The sequence below is a fragment of the Microcaecilia unicolor genome, chromosome 11, assembly GCF_901765095.1.
Source record: "Microcaecilia unicolor chromosome 11, aMicUni1.1, whole genome shotgun sequence".
Lineage (NCBI taxonomy): Eukaryota > Metazoa > Chordata > Amphibia > Gymnophiona > Siphonopidae > Microcaecilia > Microcaecilia unicolor.
Genome location: NC_044041.1, coordinates 2,927,117 through 2,954,173, shown reverse-complemented (window position 1 = coordinate 2,954,173; position 27,057 = coordinate 2,927,117). Strand labels below are relative to the sequence as shown.

The 27,057-nt window shown below is 46.6% G+C and overlaps 1 protein-coding gene across 1 annotated transcript in view; it reads right to left on the bottom strand.

The window, feature by feature from the left end:
• Positions 1–6,638: 6,638 nt before the first annotated feature.
• ZNRF3 (zinc and ring finger 3) overlaps positions 6,639–27,057 on the bottom strand; it is a 251,956-nt gene continuing 231,537 nt past the window's right edge. The window contains exons 4-9 of the mRNA XM_030218155.1: positions 26,048–26,179; positions 24,418–24,528; positions 16,495–16,665; positions 13,789–13,891; positions 10,198–11,892; positions 6,639–9,335 (exon numbers count right to left, since the gene is read on the bottom strand). Coding sequence (XP_030074015.1) covers positions 9,292–9,335; positions 10,198–11,892; positions 13,789–13,891; positions 16,495–16,665; positions 24,418–24,528; positions 26,048–26,179 — 2,256 coding nt within the window. The 3' untranslated portion in view covers positions 6,639–9,291. The remainder of the gene's footprint in view (positions 9,336–10,197; positions 11,893–13,788; positions 13,892–16,494; positions 16,666–24,417; positions 24,529–26,047; positions 26,180–27,057) is intronic.

The window sequence follows — 27,057 nt, the reverse complement described above, 5'->3', positions numbered from 1 at the left end:
ATGTGAAATTGCAGCTGTATTCAGATAGTGCGGGTGGAGTTAGGTTTGGAGTGTACTTTCCAGCAGTGGCGTAGCCAAGGGTGGGCTTGGGTGGCAGTAACAGCATAGCTATAATATGGCTGGCAGGGATCCCCAAGCCCCACCAGCTGAAAACTCCCAACAACTGTCCCTCCCGCATATCTTGTAAATAGCAGATCTTCACCTGCAGTGAGCAGTGACTGATGCAGACTGCTCACACCGGCCCCACAGCCTTCACTCTGATGTAGGTGGAAACAGGAAGTTGCATCAGAGGGAAGGGTGTGGAGCCAACATCAGCAGTGTGTATTAGTTGCTGTCTGTTGCCGGTGAAAATCTGCTATTTAAAAGGTATGCGGGAGAGGGAGGATATTTGAGAGACCATATGGTATGAGGCGGGGTTCTTCTGCCCACCTATCTTGGGCCCAGGCCCACCCAAAATTGGGTGTCTGGCTACGCCCCTGCTTTCCAGTCTTCCGGTGTACAGGGGTTTGGCATGAAGGGTGGAAGAAGATAGGCATTACCAGAAACATCGCCTTTTTACAGCTTTTCCATATAGTGGTGGCCATTTCCATTGCTGATGCTCTCGCTCATTCCAAGTGGCCACTGTTCAGGGCGCTGACTCCACAAGTGCGTCCCAGAATACCTATGGCAATTTGGAGCTGCAAAATATTACATAGTACTGAAAAGGCATTTGCCAAGTCCAGTAGAGAAACAAATACAAAGTGATATTGTGGTTGGATAAAGGTACATGTGTTTCAGGTGCAATGGGGGTTTTGGGGGGGGGGGTAAGGTTATATAGTGTCCATTACGAGCTTTGGTTTTGCTGTGTTGCGGAGTGTAGATATTTATGTTGGGTCGGGGGGGGGGGGGTATGCCTTTTTGAACAGGTTGTTTTTTAGTGATTTCCTGAAGGTTAGGTGGTCGTAGTTTGTTTTCACCTCTTTTGGCAATGCATTCCATAGTTGGGTGCTTATATAGAAGCTGGATGCATAGGTTGTTTTGTATTTAAGGCCTTTGCAGTTTGGGTAGTGGAGGTTTAGGTACATTCGAGATGATCTGGTTATGTTTCTGACTGGTAGGTCTATGGGGACCTATTGTAACACTCAGTCACACCTGGAAGTTGAAAAGAATATACCAGGGGCTTCAACAGGACGAGAGATCTTTCCTGTTAGAAAAGGGTTGGCAGAGTGGTCCCTCAATGGTAGAATACATTGTACAGGCAAAAGACGGGGGCACCAGGTCCTCTGTTACTGCACATTTAGCTGCTGTGTCTTTCTTTTCAAAGAAGCTCCAAGAGGGTTGGAATCAGGAATTGGGTAACTGTTCTGATAAAGAGAAAGGGAATTACGCTTAATGTACTGCCTTTCTGTGGCTTTTGCAACTACACTCAAAGTGGTTTACATAGTATATTTCAGGTACTTATTTTGTACCAGGGCATTGGAGGGTTAAGTAACTTGGCCAGAGTCACGAGGAGCTGCAGTGGGAATTGAACTCAGTTCCCCAGGATCAAAGTCCGCAGCACTAACCACTAGGCTACTCCTCCACTCATTCCACCAATAAGAGCCAACCTCATCAGTGATGTCACAATGGCTTGATTGCCCAATACAGTTCCCCAGGATCAAAGTCCACTGCACTAACCACTAGGCTACTCCTCCACTCATTCCACCAATAAGAGCCAACCTCATCAGTGATGTCACAATGGCTTGATTGCCCGATACAGTTCCCTAGGATCAAAGTCCACTGCACTAACCACTAGGCTACTCCTCCACTCACTCCACCAATAAGAGCCAACCTCATCAGTGATGTCACAATGGCTTGATTGCCCAATATAGTTCCCCAGGATCAAAGTCCACTGCACTAACCACTAGGCTACTCCTCCTCATTCCACCAATAAGAGCCAACCTCATCAGTGATGTCACAATGGCTTGATTGCACGATACTTGGCTCACTTCTGATATTGTGATGTCATAAGGGAAAGGGAAATGGGACTTGATATACCTCCTTTCTGAGGTTTTTGCAACTACATTCAAAGTGGTTTACATATATTCAGGTACTTATTTTGTACCAGGGGCAATGGAGGGTTAAGTGACTTGCCCAAGGTCACAAGGAGCTGCAGTGCAAGAGTTTCAGGGCTCAGGGATGATAGCAGATGCTCTAATTCTAGGCTCCGAGAGAGCTAAACCATCCTGCCACCTTCGCATGACATTGGCTTTGCAAGCGGATGACTCATCCTGATTGTAGATGGGAGTCAGCAGGACAAAGAGAATGTAGGTCAGGGGAATGGGCAGCACTTCTGTCTCAATTCCTGTAAGAGAAAGTTGTTAGCTCTCTTTCTTCAGGAAAGAAAAAAAATATTTTGGCGGGTCAAAACTGTCCGTCTCCCTTCAAAGGTGAAGTTCTCTCCCTCCCTGAGTTTTCAATCAGTGGTGAGTGTAGGCGGAAGCCATCTTGTGTTTCTCTCTGTCATCATCCACATCAGTAAAAGCTGAAATAACCCCTTTGATTTGTTTTGTCCACCCCCCCCCCCCTGTGGTGCCTCTGTATACCTTATTCTCTGGTTCAAAAGAATAATGAAGGCAAGAATGGTAAATCAAGTGCCCCATGAGCCAGAATAAACATAACTTATGACGTTGTTAGTAAGCAATAGGGAGACAGGCTAATGATAGGCTGCGGAACATAACCGTAACTCAAGCACAGCTTTGTCACTGTGTTATACTTTGCATTAATTACAGCTAATGTAGAAGATGACAATAATTACAGCTCGAAAAGCAGGTCTCTTACATATAATTTGTTATATCTGGAAGCCCTCACAGCTTGTTGGGTTAGGGCAAGGGTTTCACTTGGTCCTTTCAGCCTTGTTCAGGTGCAGGGGAGCATCTTCAGGCATTTCACCCCGATGAGCATGGAGTTCAAAACCCCACACTTTCCATCCTCAACACAACAGAAGAGACACTCCAGAAAATTACTCAATAAAACTGTAGTTTTCTTTTAATTTTTTACAGACATTTGTGCACTTTGTTACAAAACTGTAGAGTACTAGATTGATTTGTTTTTCCATTTAAATCAATTGTCTTTTTTGGTCGGTGAAAAGTTAATTTTTGTGTTCAGTTTCCACTTATTTGCCAGGGTCTGGGTTAATGATTCTCACTGAATATTTCAATAATGCATCAGACACACTTGACAGAAGACATGACTTAAGATAAATATATTAGCAAATAAATATTCTGAGAACATAATTCCATACATGAAACGGCCGCTATATACACAGAATGTACATGGATCTTTCTTAAGCCTGGTAATGATGGAGAAGCCCTTTTAACCTTATTACACATTTTACACCAAATTTTATAGCAAAAAAAAAAAAAAAAAGTTTTTAAGTGCTACATTAAAAAAATAATTAAAAAAAGACATCTTTTAAAAAAGTGCCTACGGGCTGAGCTCCTGGCAGCGGTTTAAAGGCATTTCTGTGTTGAGAAGAGCCCTCATGAGAAAGTAGTGGAGGGCAGAGGAGGAAGACGACTGAGAGGGCTATGGAGGAGCAGTGGGGGGCACCCAGGCTGGAGAGACCGGCGTGATGGCATTTAGCTTCCATGCTGATGTGCGACAGCAGGTACCATAAGTCTGGAGTCTTCCGTGGAAGCTCAGAACATCTCTCATTCTAATTCACACACACGTGTACAGCAGAGTGTGTACATTACATCAATTTTCAAAGGCACTTAAACCTCATCCATAAAAGCCTTTTGAAAATCCAGGCTGATTCCTATAAAGTGGGCCAGCAACATTTAGGTTCCAAGTAAGCGAATGAATGCACTGGTGTGTGGTTCGAGGGTGGAGCACCCTTGAGGCACCTGAATAAAGGCGCGAACAATCCAACCGCTCTTTCTATTCACAGCGCTACGCAGGTCATTCTCAGGAGCTGCTCAGTTTAGGTGGCTGGAAGGCACGTGGATCACAGTTCTAGCTGTTATAGAGCACCGGCCAGTGGAACAGCGTGCGCCACGACTTCACGATGCGTATTCTGCCAGTGGGCCTGCACGGATGCTTGAAAATGATATCATTTATCACTTATGTACGTATGTGTGCGGACAGTGGAAGTGATCACTGCATCTTCAGGCACTCGTGCGACTATTCTATAAGAGCAGGTCTTACTTTAAGAGGGACTTCCAGGACAGAGAACCTATGGGGTAGAGCAGAAATTCAGCCCTTATATGAATAGCTTACGTGTTTGGTGAAACTTAGGGTCATCTAAGCATAACATATACGTATAGGGCTAGATTCTATATATCACACCTAAAAAAATCTGTGCGGGGAAAAAAAAAAGTACCTTGGCATATTCTATAAAGTACACCTAGAGCGCTTTATAGAATACGCCTATATTTCAGCACGGTCTATAGAATGCGCCAAGCGGCCATCCACGCAACCAAATTCAGTCGAGGCCATTTAGAGCAAGTAAAACTTGGTATAAATGCGGTGGCTAAATTAGGAGCAGACCGGGTGTATTCTATAACAGCGCACATAGATTTTAGAAACGCCCGTGAGCTGCCCATGGCCACACCCCCTTTTCAACTATGCAACTTAGAATTTAGGCGCATCGCGTTATAAAACACTCTTAGCTGTGCGTGTAAATTCTAATTAATGCCAATTAGTGTCAACAATTGCTTATTAATTGGCAACTATCAGCACTGCTTGGCTTGTTAACGTGCAAATGTAGAATATGACTAGATTTGCGACTGGATAGCGCTGAAATTCAGGCTTCTACAAGTAGCTTTATCTACTGAAGTCGTGACATTTGGCGCTTCTATGTCTACCTGTGTACGAGGCAGTATTGGTTCTACGTCTACTGATGCTGAATATCTCGCTTAGACATTTCAAATTATTCCCTGAAGGTCCTGCGTACTAATGGGTTTCTAAGCATCGCCACGTGCACACGTAAAAAAACACGCACATCTACCCCAGATTCTTTCTAAGGCGCCAAAAACTGCAAAGAGCAGTTTGAGTAATGATCCGATAAGGGTGCGGACAACCAGTTACTGCATTTAAAGTAATTAGGATGCGCGAACGCATCTTGCTAGGTGCTATTCTACGAAGACGCACGTGTAAATCCTTTAGCGTTCAACTGAAAAGGAGGTACGGGTAGGTCAGGGGTGTTCACTCGACTTGCGCATGGTATTAGAGGATTTATACCAGGTTTCAGCTGCTGAAAATCTTTGCTTCCAAAGTTGGGCACAGATCCCGTCTCACATCGCCATTTGTAGACTAGCGCTCGGCACGCATTTACAGAATCTAATCCTTAATGTATTATATAACATCTTTCCTCTGTAATGCTCCTGTGAGTCTGAATAAATTAACATCTTCCTGGATTTTGACCTGTTTTATTTTGAAAACAAAAGCAGGTGTCCCAGCAAAAAATAAAAATAAAAAATGCCGACTTAGAAGCCAACGGATTAGAGCCAAAGACTACTTAGCGGGCTGGCTGTGGATCCATCTTTCATGCCCATGCCGCATGAGCGCCTCATGCAAATCAGAGCACTAGTCACATGGTCAAAGCTGAAAGTGGAAAGTTATCCATTCAATGGCCGAATTCTGACGCTGACTGAACAACTTCCTCTGCCACCCTTGACCTGTCCCCAAAACGGAACGATTTAAATGGTGCTGACTTTTTAAAAAAAATTTCTTTTTAAGTAATTATGCATTTGATGCTGCAAAGGCGTACCTGCTTTTTAAATAGGGAGCCCCTGGTGTTTACATTTTGGATTTGAATCATCGTTTGAGACATACATCAAATCGTACATTTCATATGAACTTTCTGACCAGGTGATCTAACCAAGGCTATGCACAACAGACCACTCTGAGATCACAGGGACTGGGATCATTGTATCTAGAAGGAAAGCGGCTGGCTGGCAAGCCTCTTCCTTATTCTGAGCTACGACATACATCCAACAAAGTCAGCAAGGGGGGAATAAGCATTTCTATGTGATAACTGTAAGATCAGCAGCGGATTCAAGAAAACAGAATAAAATCACCAAAGAGGATATCGGTTAATCTGACATAACCAGCTTATACTTGTCACCCTGCTGAGGGGCCGCTGTCTCAGGCTGCCAACGCTGATAAGACTGGCACTAATGGGGTCTTGAGAGCCAACTGTTATGGAGTGACAGCACTCAGCTGATCACTGAAGTTCAGAGAGCACAGGACTGCGCAAGTGGCTTGGTGCCTGGGTGCAAGGGGGGACCACTTTACCATACCATGCTATGAAAGGTGGGCTCAGGGGTGGGGAGAGCGGTCAGGGGGTACTGCAGGTGCATGGGGCAAACAGAGACAGAAGTTCCAAGGCCCAGACTAAGAAAAGTGAAGTGAAAAAATAAAAACGAACCTCTGCAAATAAACCTGAAAGAAATGGAAAAGCCAGAAAGGGAGGATTTCCTTAGGCTGCTGTACCACCTGTTCTCCAGTTATGATACCCCTGGCTATGATAGGTCAACATACAAATGCTGTATGGGGGGGGGGGGGGGGGGGATAGTAGAGTTGTGCTACAACCACACTCACATAGGAACTGAAGCAGAACAGCCTCAGAACTGCACAGCTGGGGACGATACCAGGGAATTACATGCCTCAAGCCAAACTTCACCCCCCCCCCACCAGGCCAACAAAATCATAACCACCCCATCACCCTTCCCAGAATAATCTAGCTGAATGGGCTATTTTTATATTGCTCACCCTCCCTTGGATATCAGTTTGCTTTGACTGCCTCTTCCCCCCCCCCCCCCAAAGCTGCCACCCTAGGCACCCGCCTATTAATGGTTAGGCTGCCCTGTGAGATTCCTGAATCACCTGGATATTGCCCTGGTGATTTTTCTTATGTATGGATGGGAGTCTGAGGCGGGGGGGGGGGGGGGGGTGCATCTCGTCCTACACCTGATGGCATGGCATCAAATGGTGATGTGTCAAACCTGAACGTAGTCTCCGAAAACCCAAGGAACCAATCAGCAGCCCAAATCTGCTGTGCACCAATCAAGAGCAGCCTTTTGCCCTCCATGGTGCTCTCTAGGGTAACTTGCACCAAGCGGAAAAATACACCCCCGATCACCTCACTGCAAATAATCAGCTTCCACGGATCACTGCTGTGCTCAAGACCTGAAACGACTGAACTCTTATGTATTCGAATTTAGGGGCTTAAAAGTAATGTCTAAACGCTAGTCTGCTTTAATTTTGCATAGCTCATACCTGCATGAAGGGCGCACACAGGGGGCGGGGCTCCCACATGCAGAATACTATCACTTTACAGTGGGTGCCCACTGCATTTCTTATGGTACCTGTGAACGTTAGACGCATTGACAACAGCTTATGCTTCTATGCTGCAACTTGCGCACCGGGTCCGTTGCAAAATGAGTAAAGGAAGCACCGTGTTCTAGAACTGCCCCCACCGAGGCCACATGAGCATCTGCGTAGTAACAGCTAAAATGAAGCCACGTCCAGGACGCAGACACTCTTTAAATACGAGAGTTAACTCGCCCTGCCCCCGAACATGCCTATGCCACCAGCGCATCAAAGGACACATATTCCTGTCATCGTGCATTCTTTTATGCGTGGAGAATTTCTACATAAGATGCGTTTTATGCACATATCGTGTCACATTACATACGACAAAGGTTTTTTTTAAAAATTACCGGCACCCGCACTATGGGGGGAATTCATTAAGGGGGAGGGGGTACTTAGACATAGGGGAGTGTTTATTCTGGAATGAGGGAGAATGGAGAATACCAAGATGAAATGGACCAGTTTCAGTATTCGCCATTCTTCTTTCGTCTAAAATCGATGGGCGTGACGAACAGGTCTAACACTTCCACATGTAAATGCTTAGAATAACGGCAAACACGCTGTACACTAACACTCCACCTAGCCCTACTGCGTGACTGTGTTACTACCTCGTGCAGTTCGTACTCAGAAGGGGGCACAGACGGAGCTGCCACTTAGGGGGTTAGCTTATGGAATGCATGACTGCCAAATTCTGATGCTCCGTGGTGGGCATAAATGCAGGCGCTTAGATGTCAGACACACCAGAACCGTGGCACCTAAATGCAGCCACCCACTTACAGAAGAACCTCTATGAAGCCAGAGGCTCTACTCAGTTTCAGCGAGCTCCAGCATCCATTGCAAGCTAGGATATCCTTTACCAGACCGATCTGGAGAGGCCGTTGTACATGAGCGATAGAGACCACACAGAACCTCTTCTTCACATATCACACTTAACACTGTCCTTCCTTCCTTCCTTCTCGCTTGTGTGGCCTCCGAAGCTCATGACCACCAGGTGGCCAAGATGTTCCCAATGAGGTAAATATAAAAATTATCCCAGCCTGAGAAGAATCCAGGGGCCTCAGCGTCAGCAGTGATACTGGAACTCTCTGGATAGGTCACTGGCAGCTGCTTGAAGGTTTTTTTGAACTGCTGGCCAAGTAAAAGATAAAAATCCATGACCCCTGACCAGGACACAGATTCACAGATGGACTTCAGTGAAATTTCTGAAACACAGGCTGGGCCTCTCCTGGGTACCCCGGTTGTCACTACTCCTCCGAGAAACCGCTTTCAGGCTCCTGGTCCACAATACTCTCCATGCTTTTCTCTAACGGGCCTCGCACGACCCCAGAGGACGGGTTTTTGCAGATGAAGAATGTCCCGTCAACTTCTGCTTCCAGTCTTTCCAGGTGTAGCTTTAATTGCTTCAAGTTACAAGTTTATCACTTGATTTTTTTTTTTCTGTTTTTTTTTTTTTTCTCTCTCTCTCTCTCTCTCTCTAAAGCAGGTGCAGTTGTGTGCTTGTCAAAGACCTGAGATCCCAAGGAAGAAAATTTAAAATAAAACAAAAAACAAACAAAAATATTTACAAGGAGAAGCGCCTGCAATCTTTAACAATGCGCTGTCTCAGTTTTGTTTCCACAGTAGTTAGTATTCAGTTCCTGGTAAGAAAAGCCGCCTAGCGTTTACATTTTTTTTTTTTATTTTACATATTTTTAAAAAACTAGATCATTTTAAATAAAGCTTTTCACAAGAGTTTTTCAAAGCCTTGGAGCTCGGCCTGCTCAGTCACTGGCACGCACACACATACTGAGGTGAGGTTAAAAAAACAAAAACAAAAATTTAAAAAGGTGACAGTGGAGGGAGCACTTGGGGAAGGAGACCGGACTCTGTTTTACCACCTTTGTGTGTTTGTCAAAGAAGTAAAAACCAGATTTGCTTCCTTTGTTGTAAGCTGCATTCGCTGGAGTCCAGAGTCCCCTAATCAGTAGAAGAGTTTACGTCCAGGGGAAGAATTTTAGGCACTGCGGGACAAAACAGAGTAGTGAGTTAGAAACAGAGAAAGGGAGAGATTGCTTTCTACTGCGGGATACAGCCAGAGGTCGTGCCAGGGTCCACATTACACAATAGGACATATCTTCTCCTAAGTGGAAGGGCTGGGGTGCCGCAGGGCAGGTATGAGGTGCTCTAAAGCACTCCGAGTGGGGTCCTGCTATCGGACTAAGTGGATGTGGTTTCCAGCTCTCTTTGGGGTATGGCTGCCTTACTGAGCTTCTTGGGGTGTTCTAGGATGCAGATTATTATTGCTTTCTATTAAATTCACTGGACACACGTCTGATGTTATGAACAAGGGAAAGGGAAATGGAACTTGATATACTGCCTTTCTGAGGTTTTTGCAACTACATTCAAAGCGGTTTACATATATTCAGGTACTTATTTTGTATCAGGGGCAATGGAGGGTTAAGTGACTTGCCCAGAGTCACAAGGAGCTGCAGTGGGAATTGAACCCAGTTCCTCAGGATCAAAGTCCACTGCATTAACTACTACAAGAAGTACGGAAAGAAGGGATTTCACAGCATCATCTTTACAACATGCACAGTTCCACATACAAGAGGGAGACTGACCCCCCCCCCCCCTCTCCGCACACACATTTATCCATCTGGACTCCCAGATGTTGTCTGTTTTGGGGATCTTTTTCTTTAAATGAGGTATTGCTCATCGTACAAGAGAATTTCTGTCTGTGTGTGCATTACCCCAACTTGGTACATCTCCTGCTCCGAGATGGTCATCCAGAGCAACTTCTGCTGGGACTCCTCTTCCGTCCCCCCCCCCCACCCCGCTCTTAACATTTGCCCTTCTATACTGTGACCCGTCCTTCTCTCTTACCTGTGGCATTGCTGCTCAAGGACTCCTTGGTGTTGGAGCATCCGTTTCTCAACAGAGCCCTCGTCTCCTCCTCCGGGGAGCAGCTTTGCTGGAGGAAAGTCACAGTTTGGAAACAGAGTTCTTTTGCCTCTCCCCGGGGTTCACACGACCTCTCCCAGGAGCTGTGTGCCACTTGGTTCCCTCTACAGTCTGTGGGCAGGACCAGTTCATAGCTAAGGTCCCCGGGAATGATAGGAATCCGCTGGCCCAGCTCATGCGGCACTCCTGCATAGCAGCCTGGCAAGGTGTCCTCGCTAAGCGTGTACTGCACACTGACAGCATAGTCCTCTGCAAAACGACCGCCAGCACAACTAACCTGCTTCTCTTCATAGAAACAGCAGGGCAGGGACTCGTAGGGGACCCCCTCTGTCCTATGCACATGGTCAGGATTAATACTGTACAAGCCCTGTCTGTGGCTGGCTGGCCGCTCCTGTGCCGCCCTACAACCCCCACACAGCGCTGAGCTGTGAAACAAAGAGTCAGGTTCAGCAGGGGTCCTGTTGCCTCCAGCGTCTGTTCCCAGACCATCCGCTGCTGAAGAGTGCTGGAGTTCAAAACAGCAGCTGCATACTGGTTCTAGCAGTGGCCCTGCCATCTGGGGAGCCTTCCAGGTCCTTAGAAGCTCTACAGGGTTTGGGGCGTGCTGCCCCTCAGTCCTCCCATGCTCTATGGAAGCCCCACAAAGATCCTTGTGTTCCAGCGAGGAACTGCTACTGTAGTTCATTTCCAGGCTACAGCTGGACAACTGGTCCCCTGAGGAGGAAGCCTGCATGGGCCCACAACATGCAGGAAGCTCATCTGGCTGTGGACCGGGGTCCAGAAGCGTAGGGGCCCCCCAGCTGGGGTCCATGGCCCGACCGGGGCTCCTGCTCCGGTAGATATAAGGGTCGTAGTCACTGCTGAGGGAGCTGCGGAAGGTGGAGCAGCTGCCAAAAACCCCCTGATTGCTCACCTCGGTGCAGTCCAGCATGGAGTCACTGGAGGAGCCGTGGCACTGACCCGAGCTGCTGCTGCTACTGCTACTGTCGCTGCCAGGGCCGTCCGCCAGGTAGCCACTGCACACTGAGCGATGGCCATGGAAGCAACTGAAGCTGGAAGTGCTGCCAGTCTCTAGGTGTGGGGAGGGGGCCATATGTACCATGGTAGGGAACAGCATACCACTGCTAGGCTGGAAGGTGTGGCTTGACCCCCTGGGAGCTCCCACACCAGCGGGCAGCCTGTCCTGCTGGGGGTAACTCAGACCTTGTAAGTAGTAGTGCTGGTAAACCGTCTCATACTGGGAGAAGCAGGCTGCTCTTGGAAAGCCGCGTCCATTGAACCGTGGCCGGCGCAGGGCTTGGCCCGGCGTGTACAGTGGCTGCTCCAAGTTGCAGTGGTGAGTACCGAGAGCAGAATCCAGGTGCAAAGGTTGATAGCTGTGCAGATAGCCAGGAGACTGTGCCGGATACAGGTTCTGCTCGCCGTGCTGCTCTAGAGTCAGAACTGTGACAGGGTTGCCAAGGGGGTCCATGCTGGTGCGTGTTGGGTACGCCGTGACTTGGCTGGTGCGGTGAACCCGGCCAGGGTAATGCACAGGCAGAATAACCCTCTGATGCCGGCTGCGCACTGGATTTCGATTCTCGAGGCATATTGTCCCCCCGGTTCCCTTCTTCTGTTCTGGAAAAGGAAAACAGAAAAGGATTGACGAAAGCTAATTACCCCCATTTTATCAACACCAATCCCATCACCGCTGCTGCTCCCAGAATGCACTTCTTAGTTTTTGAAGGCTTGTTTGCCCTTCTTTACAAATTTAAATCTTTCTATATTAGGGTCACCTGTTTTGCTCACACACAAAGAGCATTGATTACCGTATTTTTCAGACTATAAGACGCACTTTTTCCCCCCAAATTTGGGAGGAAAATGGGGGGTGCGTCTTATAGTCCGGAGGTAGAGATTTGGCTGGCTGGGTGGCAGGCCGCCCGCCCTCCGAGTTCGGGATCGCCGTCAGGGTTACCTCCCCCCCCCCCCCCCCCCCGTGACCACTTCTCCCCTTACTCACGCGATCTTCCCTGGTGGTCTAGTGACGTTGGGGCAGGAAAGAGCGCCCTCTTTCCTGCCCAGCGCGCTGCTCGCCATCCTCCTGTATGCAGCCTGACGGTCTCGGCGAGATTCAAAATGGCCGCCGAGACTTAAATTCTCGGCGGCCATTTTGAATCTCGCCGAGACCGTCACAGGCAGCATACAGGAGGATGCAGAGCAGCGCGCTGGGCAGGAAAGAGGGGGCTCTTTCCTGCCCCGACGTCACTAGACCACCAGGGAAGATCGCGTAAGGGGAGAGGTGGTGACAGGGCCGGGTTGGGGGTGAGGAGGTAACCCTGACGGCGATCCCGAACTTGGAGGGAGGGATTCGGACAAGATGCACCGGAGCACCTAGGTTTTAGAGGAGGGACAAAGGAAAAATTTATTTTTTCCTATTTCCCTCCTCTAAAACCTAGGTGCGTCTTATGGTCCGGTGCGTCTTATAGTCCGAAAAATACGGTAGTTTGAAAGTTACAAAGATGATAAAAGGAACTGGAAGATAAGGCAATGCTGCCACCTATTGGTTTGTTATTGAAACTGCCATCTGCCCCACTAGGTATTTATGATCACAACCTTCACTGTCCAGTGGATACAATTAGAATTTCAAAACCTTTGCTGCAGAATTTCCTGAAGTATATTTGCATGGACCATCCTGTACACTAAATAATGTAAAATCTGTTTTGTAACCTGACAACCTTCCGAAAATGATTAAAGACTTACTTATTCATAAAGGCGTACAACAAAGATTCCCCATAACGATTTGACTTCCTAATTATTCCAATTACAACTATTCAGGAACCCTCCTATCTGCCCATCTTAATTACATCCTCATGTCTGAATATTAAATCTCGTCCTGATATCATTATGTTATGTTTATCTTTCAGTTCACTTCCAATCCAAAATGATTTACTTATGCAATCTTATTTGTAACAATTGTAAAATTATTATTCCGTTAATATGTTTGTTATTTTTATTTGTTGCATTTGTATCCCACATTTTCCCACCTATTTGCAGGCTCAATGTGGCTTACAATGCTCCGTTATGGCATTCGCCATTCCAGTGTAGAAGTTACAATTGTTGTTACATAGAGAGTGGGTTGACATGATAAAATTAAGCATAAGAAATCAATCAAAATGGAGGTCGAATGGTAAGGTGTTGTGGTTACGGTTATTAAACGTTGTGGTATGCTTTGTTGAAGAGATATGTCTTCAGAGATTTACGAAAGTTAGTTAGTTCGTAGACTGTTTTTAAGTTACGTGGTAGTGCATTCCACATCTGTGTGCCCGTGTATGAAAAGTTGGACGCATGTGTTAGTCTGTATTTCAGTTTTTTACAGCTTGGGAAGTGTAAGTTAAGGAATGTGCCTCCTACTGCTCAACGCTGCCCCTGCTGCCCATCTCCAACATCTCACTGGTTTCAGCATGCACCTCGCAGCTCCTATCACTGCCCCCTTGAGGAGAAAGCTGGTTTCACAGACGGCCCACCCACACTTACCAATGATGTTGTGTCTGCAGTGCGGGCAGGTGTGCTGCTGCAGCAGCCAGGGGTCCACGCATTTCTTGTGAAATCGGTGGGTGCAGGGAATCACTCGCAGCTCCTGTGAAAGAGAGCAGAGCTTGTAACACACAGAGCTGTGGGGAAGGGGGGCTGTCTAGGTTGTACACTGCTGTACTGGGGGGGGGGGGGTGTAATTTTTCTATTGGCCACAGCTGCAAAGTCTGCTCTTGAAATCGTTGAAGGGAAGTTTGACTACAAATGCTTCCACTGATCTGTGACCAACATGAAAGTATGTGTCGAGCTGAGGTCCCTTCCCTAACCCTGCCCCCAGACACCCCTACATCATGCATGAGGAGGACACACCCTGTGGAATAAAGTGCATAATTTAACAACCCCCCCCTCCCCCCGACTCTGGAATTTTCCTATTTTCATGTGAAAAGCTGTTTAACTTATGGGACTGACTGACTTTTTCCCTCCCTATGATTACAATAAATTAATTTCCTTTACCAAGTAAAACAGTTTTCCAAACGCTGTGGTCTCAGAATGTCTTTTATTAGTTTTATTTCTCTTTCTCTATTCCCCCTCCCCCATCATTAACTTCACCTTTCCTTCCTCTTTTTTCTCCTCTTTCCCCACTTTCTCCTTACAGACACCCTGTGAAAGGGTTTCACTCTCGTTTGCCTCCATTCCTCTCACCTGCACCTCTTTCCTTTCCTCCCTGCCATCTTTTCTCTTGTCTCCCCCCCACCATCCCTTTCCTCTATGTTCTCCAGCCTTTCCCATCTCTTTCCTCCCAGTTCATTCTCCCTCTCCTGCCATCCTGCACTGTATCCTTCCTCGTGTTTTCTTGTCTCTCTCAGATCCCCTCCCACATAGAGGAGATTCCTCCACAGAGGCTGTAAGCAAAATCTTTGCACCACGAACAGCAGTCGTCAGGGCTGACACCAAATACAGTGACACGTACAGAGTGTTCCTGCCTGTTCCAAGTGCAAAAAAAGTGAGGGACGCAGCCAGTGTCATTCTGAGCTCCACTGCCTGGGTCTCTGCCCTCCACCTTCCTCCATCCCTTGCCACACCTCCGTGCTGTGCCTCAAGGCTCTGCTCTCTGCCTCCCTCCATCATTAAACCTACTTCCTTCCAGTTGGGCTGGACAACCTTCAACGTGTCAATCACCCAGGACTTTTTCCCAAGACCATCCTGGTTGCTTCTGTACATTTTTATTTAGTGAGTCCCTCAATGCGGAACAGCTTGCCACCGAGGCTAAGAAAAATCCAGGATGTAAAGCAGTTCAAGAAGCAGCTAAAAACCGCATTTGTTTATACAAAGCATATGGTGAGATGAGAGAACTTAGTTAAGTGGATAGAAAATATATACTCAGGGTATGAAATGCTGTGTGAGGTGATGAGGTGTTAACGTGTTGGGAAATATATAGGTGGGAGCAATGTATGTATCTGTATGTTGTTAGCTTTATATTATAAACTAGGAAAAAAGGCCCGTTTCTGTCACAAATGAAACGGGCGCTAGCAAGGTTTTCCACGGAGTGTGTGTGTTTTACAGAGTGTGTGTCTGAGAGTGAGTGTGTGATACAGAGAGAGTGAATGTGTGAATGTGTGTGACAGAGAAGAGTGAGACTGGGTGCGAGAGTGTGTGTGTGTGTGTGAGAATGAGTGTGTGTGCCAGGGGCCCCCCTCTCTCCCTCCTTCCCAGTTCCAGGGTGGCCCCACCCCCTCCCAGTTGCAGGGTCGGCCCTCTCCCCTTCCCTCACTCCCAGTTCTTGGGTCCGGCCGCCCCCCTCCAAAGTTCCAGGGTCCGCCCCCCCTCCCACCCACCCAGTTCCAGGGTCGTTGCCCCCCCCTCATTCCCAGTTCCAGGGTCATTGCCCCCCTCTCTCCCTCCCTCCCAGTTCCAGTGTCGTTGCCCCCCCTCTCTTCCCCCCCCCCCTCCAGCCACCCTGCGATGTTTAACTGCAAAATTAGGGAGCTGTGTAGTGTAATAAAACGCACCTGCAACGTTGTGAAGCTGACTCCGTGGCTTCACTGACGTGAAGGGTTTGTAAGGTTCGTCAGATTCGTCTGTCTGTCACCATCTCTCTCGGCCCCACCCTTGCACCTCTGATAGGTCCGCCGCCCTCGACGTCATCACGTTTCGACGTGAGGGCGGGGCCGAGAGAGATGGTGACAGACTGATGAATCTGACGAACCTTACGAACCCTTCACTTCAGTGAAGCCACGGAGTCAGCTTCACAACGTTGGAGGTGCTTTTTATTATAGTAGAGATGTATACATTATTATCCATCATAGCTTTTTAAATAAAGAAAAGGCTACGCTGTGTGGCTCAGACACAGTGGATTCAGTAACATCAAAAAAACTTCTTTGTGGAAAGGGTGTTTTGCGGACGGTACAGTCTCGCAGCGCTGTTGGTGGAGGCAAAAAAATCAGAAAAGAGTTGAAGGTGGCCTGGGATACGCATGGCGCAGTGAAGGGGGGGATCAGTGGCAAACCTCTCCGCTAACACCCCTTATCTGTCACTAGACCACAATTCCCAGAATCCTCTGGACAGGAACTGGTTTAAATCGACTTAGCCGCAGTAAAAAAGGTTCCTCCAGGCAAGCTAAGCCAGTCTCAGCTTTGTCCTACCAAACGCTTGCTGAGGAAAAGCAGAGCTCGCCCGTAAAGCGAGGAACCGGCTCAGGCAGCGCTTTACCTCCCCATCAATGTACTTCTCCAGGCAGATGGCGCAGTCAGACGTCGAGCTGCTGCTGAGCGTGTCCAGCGCCCCCCCGCAGCTGCCCTCCTGAGGAACTTTTGCCTTCGTCTCGAACTTCCTGGTCTCCATCTTCTGTAAGGCCTGCACTGCCATCCTGTTCACCGAACTCTGCCGAGAGAAAACAGGCGTCACTATGATTGCTCGCTCAGTACCACATCTTCATTTGGGGCTAGTAGAGGCCCACTGTGACCATCACCGCCTGAGCTCTCCACGCGGTGCACTCGATTCCGGGAATCACCAGCGGAAAAACACCATCAAAATGCATTGCAATCACTACTACTACTACTCCCGCTCTACCACCATCATGTGGCTGAGGGCCTTATGGAGCGGAAAATGCTTATGGAGGCCTCCATCACCTCAACAGGGAAGGTCAACAGCATCAAAGTCCACACGGACAGGGCAGGTGAAAACAGTAAGAAGGGATGTGGACCAGAACTTCAGGCTGGCAGTGTGGTTTACAGCAATCCCTCTTATGCTAGGAGTTGAGTTTTCAAGCTGCAAACTGCTTGCCAGCGAGGGGAAGGGCATTTTCAGAGCGATGTGGAGTCTGGATGACGCAACGATACATTATAATGTTTGTGCAACACCAGAGTATTCTAGTTATCAACATTGTTACAAAGCACTTGATTGACACATAACGTTCTTTTATAATTTCAGCACTGCTTGGAAAATGATCATATATACACACATCATTTTAATATATAATAGTACATTTAAATACGGTGACACCATATGTCTCTAAAATAATATGTTTATATTTAGGTTAGCACATTTTTCTGGTTATTCGGTTCAGGTGTTTTGGTTTTTTTTTTTCAATATATATACTAGAAGATTCACGATTGCCGTCTTCAGTACATGTGAGTTCATTGGATACTTAGATCATTATTCATTTATATATTTATATATATATATTTTATATTTTTCATGTTTTTAACTATTATTATTCTATTTTTTTAACTATTATTATTATTTTTGTTAATGATTCAATCTTAAAGTTTTGATTCATTTTTTTAAATATTTTCTAGTTGGTTTCATCAAATCTGATATACTTTGACAGTAGAGGATCATTGGTGTCTTGTTTTGCCTTGAATTTACTTCTGAATTTGGACATATTATTAGATTTGATTAAGTAACTATGGCTCCGTAGTTATGAGGAACTGAGTTCGATTCCCACTTCAGGCACAGGCAGCTCCTTGTGACTCTGGGCAAGTCACTTAACCCTCCATTGCCCCATGTAAGCCGCATTGAGCCTGCCATGAGTGGGAAAGCGCAGGGTACAAATGTAACAAAAATAAAATAGATACTATTGGAGATTCTACATGGAATGTTGCTACTATTGGAGATTCCACATGGAATGTTGCTATTCCACTAGCAACATTCCATGTAGAAGGCTGCGCATAGTGGAGTAGCAACATTCCATGTAGAATCTCAAATAGTAGCAACAGTGGAGGAGTGGCCTAGTGGTTAGGGTGGTGGACTTTGGTCCTGAGGAACTGAGTTCGATTCCCACCTCAGGCACAGGCAGCTCCTTGTGACTCTAGGCAAGTCACTTAACCCTCCATTGCCCCATGTAAGCCGCATTGAGCCTGCCATGAGTGGGAAAGCGCGGGGTACAAATGTAACAAAAATAAAATAGATACTATTGGAGATTCTACATGGAATGTTGCTACTATTGGACATTCTACATGGAATGTTGCTACTATTGAGATTCTGTGGCTACAATTGGAGATTCTACATGGAATGTTGATATTCCACTAGCAAAGCCTCCGCGGCCACATTGATGATCTGCAAGGGCCGACTTCGCTAGTGGAATAGCAACATTCCATGTAGAATCTCAAATAGTAGCAACAGTGGAGGAGTGGCCTGGTGGTTAGGGTGGTGGACTTTGGTTCTGAGGAACTGAGTTCAATTCCCACTTCAGGCACAGGCAGCTCCTTGTGACTCTGGGCAAGTCACTTAACCCTCCATTGCCCCATGTAAGCCATATTGAGCCTGCCATGAGTGGGAAAGCACAGGGTACAAATGTAACTAAAATAAAATATGTGTGCGACATATTTGTGAAATGGTTTCTTATTTCCGATAAATTAATTTCATCGCTCTTTTTTATTTCAAAAATTGATACATAAAACAGTTTTGTACACTTTTTTAGTTATTATATGTGTGAGATATATTTGTATTATATTTATTTAATATAATTAGTATATAATATATGCAAACATACATTACTAAAAATATATAATAATGGTGTACGTGTGGGATATTTGTGTTATATTTATTTCATGTAATTGATATATAATATAGAAACACATATATATGTAATGTCTATATAGTAATTCTTACAAATTACAATTTTTTTTTTTATATCTGCATTATGTTTTTAAACGTCATTTTACTTGTTTTGTAGCCCCTGAAGCAGCCCTGCTGGACGAAACACGGCCTGTGTCCGGCTGTTTTGTATATCATTTTAATATTCATTAATAAATTATATTTTTCTCATTACGATCTGCTCTGTTGATTTTCCGTCTTGAAGCAGAATACGGTCAAATCCCTTAAAGCATTTGATACTTTCAGCCCCGAGATGGGAATAACTAGTGAGGTAATTAAATTCGCCGATGACACAAAATTATTCAGGGTCGTCAAGTCGCAGGAGGAATGTGAACGATTACAGGAGGACCTTGCGAGACTGGGAGATTGGGCGTGCAAGTGGCAGATGAAGTTCAATGTTGACAAGTGCAAAGTGATGCATGTGGGTAAGAGGAACCCGAATTATAGCTACGTCTTGCAAGGTTCCGCGTTAGGAGTTATGGATCAAGAAAGGGATCTGGGTGTCGTCGTCGATGATACGCTGAAACCTTCTGCTCAGTGTGCTGCTGCGGCTAGGAAAGCGAATAGAATGTTGGGTGTTATTAGGAAGGGTATGGAGTCCAGGTGTGCGGATGTTATAATGCCGTTGTATCGCTCCATGGTGCGACCGCACCTGGAGTATTGTGTTCAGTACTGGTCTCCGTATCTCAAAAAAGATATAGTAGAATTGGAAAAGGTACAGCGAAGGGCGACGAAAATGATAGTGGGGATGGGACGACTTTCCTATGAAGAGAGGCTGAGAAGGCTAGGGCTTTTTAGCTTGGAGAAGAGACGGCTGAGGGGAGATATGATAGAAGTGTATAAAATAATGAGTGGAATGGATCGGGTGGATGTGAAGCGACTGTTCACGCTATCCAAAAATACTAGGACTAGAGGGCATGAGTTGAAGCTACAGTGTGGTAAATTTAAAACGAATCGGAGAAAATTTTTCTTAACCCAACGTGTAATTAGACTCTGGAATTCGTTGCCGGAGAACGTGGTACGGGCGGTTAGCTTGACGGAGTTTAAAAAGGGGTTAGATAGATTCCTAAAGGACAAGTCCATAGACCGCTATTAAATGGACTTGGAAAAATTCCGCATTTTTAGGTATAACTTGTCTGGAATGTTTTTACGTTTGGGGAGCGTGCCAGGTGCCCTTGACCTGGATTGGCCACTGTCGGTGACAGGATGCTGGGCTAGATGGACCTTTGGTCTTTCCCAGTATGGCACTACTTATGTACTTATGACACTCTTCTGCTCTAACAACCCTTCAAAAACATTCAGGGATGAATTTTCAAAGGATTTAGGGCCTCACTTTGGGAGTTAGTTTATTTAAGACATTTAAAAGCCACATTATACTCAAGTTCAATGTGGCTAACCATTAAATTATAACCCCCCCCCCCCTCCATTTTTCACTCAGTTTAGCTCACGCTTTTCAGCGGTAGCTCAAGGTGAATCACCTTCAGGGACAGCAGGTTTCAGCCAAAAATGACAGCTCCAAAATTTGGCTCAAATTCCCCTAAATTTAAGCTGCTACAATTTAGGGACCCAAATTAGATATTGACCACCCCCCTCCCTGCCCTGGCAGTCGTGATTTTACAGCTACTGACTGCAGCAGGCGAAATCTAATCCGGATCCTCAGTGCCAGACTACGTGGGCTCTGCTGCCTTTAAACATGCTGTGGTCACACCTCTCCTTAAGAAGCCTTCACTTGACCCTACTTGTCCCTCTAATTACCGACCCATCTCCCTCCTTCCCTTTCTCTCCAAATTACTTGAACGTGCTGTTCACCGCCGCTGCCTTGATTTTCTCTCCTCACATGCTATTCTTGACCCATTACAATCTGGTTTTCGCCCTCTCCACTCAACCGAAACTGCGCTTACTAAAGTCTCCAATGACCTATTACTGGCTAAATCCAGAGGTCAATATTCCATCCTCATTCTTCTTGATCTTTCCGCTGCTTTTGACACTGTCGATCACAGCATACTCCTTGATACCCTGTCCTCACTTGATACCTCTGTCCTTTCCTGGTTCTCTTCCTACCTCTCCCTCCGCACCTTTAGTGTTCACTCTGGTGGATCCTCTTCTACTTCTATCCCTCTGCCTGTCGGCGTACCTCAGGGTTCTGTTCTTGGTCCCCTCCTCTTTTCTATCTACACTTCTTCCCTTGGTTCATTAATCTCATCCCATGGCTTTTCCTACCATCTCTATGCTGATGACTCCCAAATCTACCTTTCTACCCCTGATATCTCACCTTGCATCCAAACCAAAGTTGCAGCATGCTTGTCTGACATTGCTGCCTGGATGTCTCAACGCCACCTGAAATTAAATATGACCAAAACCGAGCTTCTCATTTTCCCCCCCAAACCCACCTCCCCGCTCCCCCCGTTTTCTATTTCTGTTGATGGTTCTCTCATTCTCCCTGTCTCCTCAGCTCGAAACCTTGGGGTCATCTTTGACTCTTCTCTCTCCTTCTCTGCTCATATCCAGCAGACCGCCAAGACCTGTCGTTTCTTTCTTTACAACATCCGTAAAATCCGCCCCTTTCTTTCTGAGCACTCTACCAAAACCCTCATCCACACCCTTGTCACCTCTCATTTAGACTACTGCAATCTGCTTCTTGCTGGCCTCCCACTTAGTCACCTCTCCCCTCTCCAGTCGGTTCAAAACTCTGCTGCCCGTCTCATCTTCCGCCAGGGTCGCTTTACTCATACTACCCCTCTCCTCAAGACCCTTCACTGGCTCCCTATCCGTTTTCGCATCCTGTTCAAACTTCTTCTACTAACCTATAAATGTATTCACTCTGCTGCTCCCCAGTATCTCTCCACACTCGTCCTTCCCTACACCCCTTCCTGTGCACTCCGCTCCATGGATAAATCCTTCTTATCTCTTCCCTTCTCCACTACTGCCAACTCCAGACTTCGCGCCTTCTGTCTCGCTGCACCCTACGCCTGGAATAAACTTCCTGAGCCCCTACGTCTTGCCCCATCCTTGGCCACCTTTAAATCTAGACTGAAAGCCCACCTCTTTAACATTACTTTTGACTCGTAACCACTTTTAACCACTCGCCTCCACCTACCCTCCTCTCTTCCTTCCCGTTCACATTAATTGATTTGATTTGCTTATTTTTTATTTTTTGTCTATTAGATTGTAAGCTCTTTGAGCAGGGACTGTCTTTCTTCTATGTTTGTGCAGCGCTGCGTATGCCTTGTAGCGCTATAGAAATGATAAATAGTAGTAGTAGTAGTATCCGGATCTGCTGCAGACCCAAAATTATTCGGGGGTCAGATGACATTCAGGGCCGACACCCACACAGCTAACTGGGCAAAGACAGAACAGCCTTTACGTGATCCTAACTGCCCGGTCAGCTATATGAGAACCAGCAAGTTATATTATTGGTGTCTGCTGACCCCTCCCTGACCCCAACCGCCTCAGCACTAACCAGCAGGGCTGTAGCCAGACACTCACTTCTGGGTGGGCTTGAGCCTGAAGTGGGTGGGCACAGGAACCCCAGCCTCTCCCCCTCCCGAAGCAATATGGCATCTCTTAACTTCACTCCCCCAACCCCCTCCCTGCACTAACCATTAGGAGTAACCTAAATACTTACTGCAGGGGGCTGAGAACCCGTGGAAGTGGGTTCGATTCCCACTGCAGCTCCTTGTGACCCTGGGTAAGTCACTTAACCCTCCGTTGCCCCAGGTACAAATAAGTACCTGTATATAAAATGTAAACTGCAACCACAGAAAGGTGGTATATCAAGTCCCATTTCCCTTTCCCTATTTGAGATTCTATTTGGAATGTTGCTACTATTTGAGATCCTACATGGAATGTTGCTACTATTTGAGATCCTGTTGCTTTTATTTGAGATTCTACATGGAATGTTGCTGCTATTTGAGGTTCTACATGGAATGTTGCTAATATTTGAGATTCTGTTGCTAATATTTGAGATCCTATATGGAATGTTGCTACTATTTGAGATCCTGTTGCTTTTATTTGAGATTCTACATGGAATGTTGCTGCTATTTGAGGTTCTACATGGAATGTTGCTACTATTTGAGATTCTGTTGCTAATATTTGAGATCCTACATGGAATGTTGCTACTATTTGAGATCCTGTTGCTTTTATTTGAGATCCTGTTGCTTTTATTTGAGATTCTACATGGAATGTTGCTGCTATTTGAGGTTCTACATGGAATGTTGCTACTATTTGAGATTCTGTTGCTACTATTTGAAATCCTACATGGAATGTTGCTACTATTTGAGATTCTACATGGAATGTTGCTACTATTTGAGGTTCTACATGGAATGTTGCTACTATTTGAGATTCTGTTGCTACTATTGCAGATCCTACATGGAATGTTGCTACTATTTGAGATCCTGTTGCTTTTATTTGAGATTCTACATGGAATGTTGCTGCTATTTGAGGTTCTACATGGAATGTTGCTACTATTTGAGATTCTGTTGCTAATATTTGAGATCCTACATGGAATGTTGCTATTATTTGAGATCCTGTTGCTTTTATTTGAGATTCTACATGGAATGTTGCTGCTATTTGAGGTTCTACATGGAATGTTGCTAGTATTTGAGATTCTGTTGCTACTATTTGAGATCCTACATGGAATGTTGCTACTATTTGAAATTCTACTTGGAATGTTGCTACTATTTGAGATCCTGTTGATTTTATTTGAGATTCTACATGGAATGTTGCTACTATTTGAGATTCTACATGGAATGTTGCTACTATTTGAGATTCTGTTGCTACTATTTGAGATCCTGCATGGAATGTTGCTACTGTTTGAGATTTTGTTGCTACTATTTGAGATCCTGCAAGGAATGCTGCTACTATTTGAGATTCTACATGGAATGTTGCTACTATTTGAGATTCTGTTGCTATTATTTGAGATTCTACACGGAATGTTGCTAGTGGAGGAGTAGCCTACTGGTCAGTGCAGAGGACTTGGATCCTGGGGAACTGGGTTTGATTCCCAGTGCAGCTGCTTGTGACTCTGGGCAAGTCACTTAACCCTCCATTGCTCCAGGTACAAAACTTAGAATGTGAGTCCACGAACAGGAAGTTGCAGCATGGGGGTGGCTCAGAGCCAGCAGGAGCAGCCAGTATGAATAGCACTGAAGGGTTTAAAAGGTACTGGGGGAAGGTGTTAAGAGACACTGGATACCACGAGTCCTCAGCTGGCAGGACTTCGGGATCCCCACCACCACATACCAGCTGTGCCACTGCTAAGTGGGCCTGAACTCAAAGTGGGTGGGCCTGTGCCCACCTGTGGCTATGCCACTGCTAACCACATACTGCCGCCGCGGTGGTCACGCCAGATATTAACTGCTGAGGTGTTGCTGAATGTTTGCGGATGGTTCACTCCTGCCCACTTAAACCCCTTTCAATGTCTACCCCAAGCATTTTCTTTTTAAATTGACCCCTTAATGTACCGAGATCCAGCAAGTGCGCAACCCGTCTTGTGTTTTGTGCGACTCCCCGGATCCCAATGGACGAATCCCGTACCTGACTTTGGCGTTGCTTCAGTTTGATCTTAATGAGGAGGATGAGGCAAACAAGCGAGACCACCACGAAGAAAGCCAGAAAGATGCCCATATCAAAATACTCCGTAGGTTGCTGGAAAATGAAGAAGGAAATAAACGTTAGAAAAATGGGCCACAGACATAAAAATCTGGCCAGACTGAAATGTTTGACAGAGAAGTGTAAAGGGAGGGGTGTCTCAGTACTGGAACAGTACAGGGTGTTACAGGCCACACAAACATTTCTTTTTACACAAGTCATCAGGACAGGGCTGCAGGGTAGTATCAGCTGGTGCCCGTTACCTGAGATGCAGCAACTCTGCTTCTATCACAGAAAAAAAGCTGCTCACTAGGACCTGGTGAGGACCCCAACTTATAGAGAGAGGGGTTCCTAATTCCTCACCACCATCAGGACAAGCCTGGCCTCTGCCACCAGGTCCCTCAGCCTGCAGAGGAGTCCGCCATTCACCTACACTGACTTGCAGAAAACCAGGGATCGATGCGCGATCTGTTAACTCAAACGAGATTAACTGGGATACGGACCAGAGCTTTTCGTGCAGGTGAAATGGGCTCAACACGAGAGATTGGGCTGATCATGGAACTAGGCACAGCTTGAAGACCAGATGATTCACTGGGGTGACAAGTGACCTGACATCTGGGGGGTAAGGGGTTGTTTCAAAGATGGGCTGTGTTATACTTTCTAATATAAACACACATCAATTACCAGCATCAAAAGCATAATAGAAAAGGTATCATGTATGTAGACAGATCTATATAGTTCTGTACAATCATTTCTCTATAATGCTTTTGAGGCTGGATTTGTTGAGTTTGTACTGCTGATAGAAGTTTTTTCTAGGTTCTCCAATATGGTAAAGCTGTCTGTGTTGTTCATATATTAAGATCTTTAAACGTAAGAGACTAAATTTGTTTTGAGCACCTACCATTTAAGAAATGTAAAATAAACGAGAATCAAAATCAGATAAATGAAAAATGTCCCTCTATAGCATGTGCCCTTCCTTCCACAGGTGGTGTGGGCCCTCCCACCCTCCATTCTCCCCCCTCACCCTGGTGGTATGTGCCCCCTCTCCCTGGTGGTGTGTGCCCCCTCTCCCCCTTCACCTCTCAATCCTGGTGGTGTGTGCCCCCTATCCCCCCTCACCTCCCCCTTCACCCTGGTGGTGTGTGCCCCTCTCCCCCCTCAATCCTGGTGGTGTGCCCGTCTCCCCCCTCACCCTGGTGGTATGTGCCCCCTCTCCCTGGTGGTGTGTGCCCCTCTCCCCCTCACCCTGGTGGTGTGTGCCCCTCTCCCCCCTCACCTCTCAATCCTGGTGGTGTGTGCCCTCACCCTGGTGGTGTTTGCCCCTCTCCCCCCTCTCCCTGGTGGTGTGCCCGTCTCCCCCCTCACCCTGGTGGTATGTGCCCCCTCTCCCTGGTGGTGTGTGCCCCTCTCTCCCCTCAGTCCTGGAAGTATGTGCCATCTCCCCCCCCCCCCCATCCTGTTGGTATGTGCAATCTCCCCCCTCACCTTTCCCCCTTCATCCTGATAGTGCGTGCCCTCTCCCACCTCACCTTCCCCCTCCCCCCCTCATCCTGGTGGCATGTGCCCTCTCCTTTACCCTTGGTGCTCGATGCTGGATTCTCGCCCGTGCCACTTTCTGCTTGTTGACTATGTTCATGAGTTTAATGGCATCAGCCCCCTTCACGTACACCACCGGTCGCTTCAGAGGGTCTTCCAGGCCCTGATTCAGCTGCGAGAGAGAGAAAGAGCGAGAGACCACAGAACATCAGCTTTACCCAGATCTGTCACCCTCCATTGCCCCATGTAAGCCGCATTGAGCCTGCCATGAGTGGGAAAGCGCAGGGTACAAATGTAACAAAAATAAAATAGATACTATTGGAGATTCTACATGGAATGTTGCTGCTATTGGAGATTCTACATGGAATGTTGCTATTCCACTAGCAACATTCCATGTAGAAGGCTGCGCAGGCTTCTGTTTCTGTGAGTCTGACATCCTGCACATCAGACTCACAGAAGCAGAAGCCTGCGCGGCCACATTGGTGATCTGCAAGGGCCGACTTCTACATGGAATGTTGCTAGTGGAATAGCAACATTCCATGTAGAATCTAAAATAGTAGCAACAGTGGAGGAGTGGCCTAGTGGTTAGGGTGGTGGACTTTGGTCCTGAGGAACTGAGTTCAATTCCCACTTCAGGCACAGGCAGCTCCTTGTGACTCCAGGCAAGTCACTTAACCCTCCGTTGCCCCATGTAAGCCGCATTGAGCCTGCCATGAGTGGGAAAGCGCAGGGTACAAATGTAACAAAAATAAAATAGATACTATTGGAGATTCTACATGGAATGTTGCTGCTATTGGAGATTCTACATGGAATGTTGCTACTGTTGGAGATTCTACATGGAATGTTGCTATTCCACTAGCAACATTCCATGTAGAAGGCTGCGCAGGCTTCTGTTTCTGTGAGTCTGACGTCCTGCACGTACGTGCAGGACGTCAGACTCACAGAAGCAGAAGCCTGCGCGGCCACATTGGTGATCTGCAAGGGCCGACCTCTACATGGAAGAATAGGAACATTCCATGTAGAATCTCAAATAGTAGCAACAGTGGAGGA